General features: G+C 35.6%; 1 protein-coding gene across 1 annotated transcript; it reads right to left on the bottom strand.

Moving 5' to 3' along the window:
* Positions 1 to 352: 352 nt before the first annotated feature.
* hamp (hepcidin antimicrobial peptide) lies at positions 353 to 3,236 on the bottom strand. The gene is made up of 3 exons (XM_006641649.3): positions 3,012 to 3,236; positions 2,350 to 2,430; positions 353 to 1,594 (listed from the first exon to the last, which is right to left on the bottom strand). Exons 1-3 carry the CDS (start codon positions 3,090 to 3,092, stop codon positions 1,490 to 1,492), a joined length of 267 nt encoding a protein of 88 aa, XP_006641712.2. The 5' UTR covers positions 3,093 to 3,236; the 3' UTR covers positions 353 to 1,489.
* Between the last annotated feature and the right edge of the window lie 370 nt (positions 3,237 to 3,606).

Here is a 3,606-nt window from a genome sequence, read left to right as displayed (position 1 = left end):
AAATAAAGAGGGAGAAATCTTTTTTGACATGCCTTGCTTCCAAGAATAATTGGAACTAATGAAAGCTTTGATGGCAGCATTCTTCTTGACATTTAGTTTCTTATTAAATTTTTAAACATTTCATCCTTTGTTCTGGAAAAAGGCAAAAATTACTGCCTTATTTCAATTCACAAAGAGCTATTGTCTTGTGACACCAGATCAAAGGGTTGATGGGACATTTGTGATAAAATAAATGTAAATGTTTTTTGAAACCTTCTTTCAAGGGGAACTCAGGTGTATTTGCCTTCTACTTCCACATTACTTAATTTCTCCTGACCAAAAAAAGTAAATACAGTATACTTATTTGCATACATTCTTATATCAACATTTTTATTTTTTGGCAAATTATTTCATGTATATTACAGCTCTTATAGATAATACTGTAGTCTTAGTCATTTTAATACAATTATACAAAACTGTTAGAAAAATATTAATATTCTTAAGTGTTACTTTAGAAATGTTAATCCCTGTAAAAACATCTTATTTAAATACAAAAGCAAAGAAGATTTACATTTTCAGAAATATCAAAGATGTACACATTTCCATTAACTACATTAGTTTCAGGCATAACCAAATTGTCACATGTATGAGTCTCACAGAAAACAAGAGAAGCAGCACAAAATATCACTTTTTACATTATATACAATATACTCATGATCAGTGAGCCCCAGCATGAAGCCAGTCATTTGGAATGGCTGTAACACTAGAAAAGACAAAACTGTATTTAATTCAGATCTTTGATTCCCAAAATCTGAGCCCATAAACCACATCAAATATTAAATATGGAGACATTATGTGTTATGTAGGACATAGGCTTCAATGTGTTTAAGGCTTTGTGTGCCACAAGTTAACTCAAGGGACACTTACGGATAAACTAAAGGGAAACAAAGTGTTTCACAATGGGTCATAGACCCATCTTGCTTCTGGACAATTAGGACCTGCAACAAAGTACTGGACATGCTATTTCTGACTTGCAGGTTGTTTATATTCTATATTTTCTACTTATGAGCATACTCATTTTGCGTGGTCTTTAAATGACATGTTAATGGATGGAAAGAGTGCTTGTTTATAAAAGGTAAGAAAACGATATCTTCAGATTATTAACTCATTGAAAGGCACACTTTTTGGCTTGTTCAGTGAAGCCACAATACGTACATATATAGCTCTAGCAACGATGATTTCTATTTGCAATTTAAACAATCAATGCACAGCTTAAAAACCAGAAGACACGACTAACATCCCCAACAATATTTACAATGTTTCAATAGCCATCAGCAGAGAGGAGTAGATTTCTGTAAAGCTCAGAATCATTTGATATGGTTATGTGCTGCATCCTTGGAGCCCTTCATGACAAGAATCTCTCAGAATACATTCTACAAAAGAGTCCACTTTTGCTTGACTGAAGAACTTTTGCGACTGATTTGAACAATAACCCATCACTTCTGTGCTCCTAAAATCTACAGCAGAATCCACAGCCTTTGTTATGACAGCAATTGCAGCAGTATCTGCAGAGAGAAAGGTGACTTTGCCTCTTTGTCCGCAACTTGCCTTCAGTCTGCCAAGAAAATCAGAATATATGATTACTTAACATATGACAAATTCTTGAAGCCTGTAGCCCAGCCTTCTACAACACAATGAGCACATGTGGATATAAGATCACTTTAAAGGCCATATACAATTTTCTTGCATTATGACTTTGCCTTTTTGCATACCCCAACTTGCTCTCCATGAGACACACGGACAGGGAGAGAAGCTTGGGGTCAGAGTGCAGGGTCAGCCATTTATACAGCACCCTGGAGCAGTTGGGGTTAAGGGCATTTCTCTGCCAGCCATGGGATATGAACCAGCAACCTTCCAGCCACAGGCACAGATCCGTAGCCACAGAGCCACTGCACTGCCCATATACAGTTTTTCCACAATAGACAAGGAGGTATGAATTTGAGCAGAAGAGTAATCACACCGCAGGAAAGTTATTTTTAAGATCAATGGTTTTCAATGCTACTTAAGACTACTATACAATCAATACAAATAATTTTTTAAGCATACTTCTATTTAATAGTTGCTTCCATTTTCTAAGAATATTTTCTAAGATTCGGTTCACTATAAGATCCATACCAGTTATATTATCTGTGATGATAATCCATATGCACATACTGAAAGTTAATTGAATACCCACACATTGTAATGTGGGAGCTTAGATGTTCTAGTGAAATAAAGACACAATATTTAATTTCGAAATGTTCAACTCTACAGACATCTGTGGAATGAATGAAAGTCCGTTTAAGTCCATCAAAAAGTGGAAAAACTCACCAGTGATTGCACTTCCTCATCAGCAAAATTCATCTGTACCTCTGCTGGACTATGTTCAGCCTCTGTCTCCTGTACTTCTGCCTGTTTAAAAAAGAAGAATTAAAAGTTTTAAAAGAACTATTCAACAGCACAGTGAATAATGTTACATTTTAACTCAGCTGAAAGAAATTAATGTAGATTTAATGTTAGCATTAAACTGACATAACATTTAAAAAGAACGTGTCTTTATTTCAGAGACATTTTCTGTACTGCAAAACACAAGTAGGGGTTAGCCTTTGTTTTATGCAAGGTAATAAAGTCTGGGTATGTACCAGTCATGAACTGGCATAGAATCTGTAAATGGTCATCCTGGAGATTGAGTTATCTAATGTTTTGTGGGAATGTGTGGAGGAGAGTTTATACAGTATATTTCCAGTGAGTTCAATGTGTGAGGAAATAAGACACTTTGATATTTAGAGATAATTTTGCAATGAGACAACAAATACAGTTTTCTCTTTTAATCAGAAAATAAAAATCCAGAAAATGATATAAAACAGTTAAAAGTCCTGCTAATTCTGTTTTGCTTCTAAGAGGAAAGAGGAAAAATCATATACCGGCACTTGCAGATCAGTTTAAATTTCTGATTGGAAAACCGATTGGTAGAAACTAAAGTATCAGCTTACCTCTGCGAATGGGACAGCGTCGCTGCTTTGAATACAGACTGACAGCAGCACGACCAACACCGCAACAGACAGAGCCTTCATTGCGATTGATTTTCAACAGCCTCGCTTAGACAAAAAAAGGAAATATCAGGCTATTACAGCTAATATACAGATGATATCTTGTTTCAGCAGAATTTCACTCTTTTGCAGACCGTCTTCTTGCAGGGAGGTGAATGCTGGTCAGTTGCTTGCTCTGCCAATATTTATACCCAAATTCCGCCGGTATTGCCTCACTGTCAAAACTCCACCCTCGCTGTTTACAGTAACTAACTCTAAACTTAAATCCTTGTTACTCAATGCTAGATGCCAACCCCCAACTACATTAACTTTTTTTTTAATCTTGTAGACTTTCACTGATGACGTGTTTTCCAAACAGCGGCACATTTTTAATAACATGTTATTGAATCTTTTGATGAGTAATGCAATCCAAAATCAGTCTAAATTAAAAGCAGAAAGAACGGGTGTTCAATGAACAACTTCAAGTGGCACATATAGGAATCATTACAAAAGGCAAATAAACTATCAGGACAAAAAGACTACAATAGCGTGCGAGTAG

Source organism: Lepisosteus oculatus, chromosome 27, assembly GCF_040954835.1.
Source record: "Lepisosteus oculatus isolate fLepOcu1 chromosome 27, fLepOcu1.hap2, whole genome shotgun sequence".
In the NCBI taxonomy this organism is placed as follows: domain Eukaryota; kingdom Metazoa; phylum Chordata; class Actinopteri; order Semionotiformes; family Lepisosteidae; genus Lepisosteus; species Lepisosteus oculatus.
The sequence above is the reverse complement of the archived record's forward strand: the minus strand, read 5'-3'. Positions and strand labels throughout refer to the sequence as shown.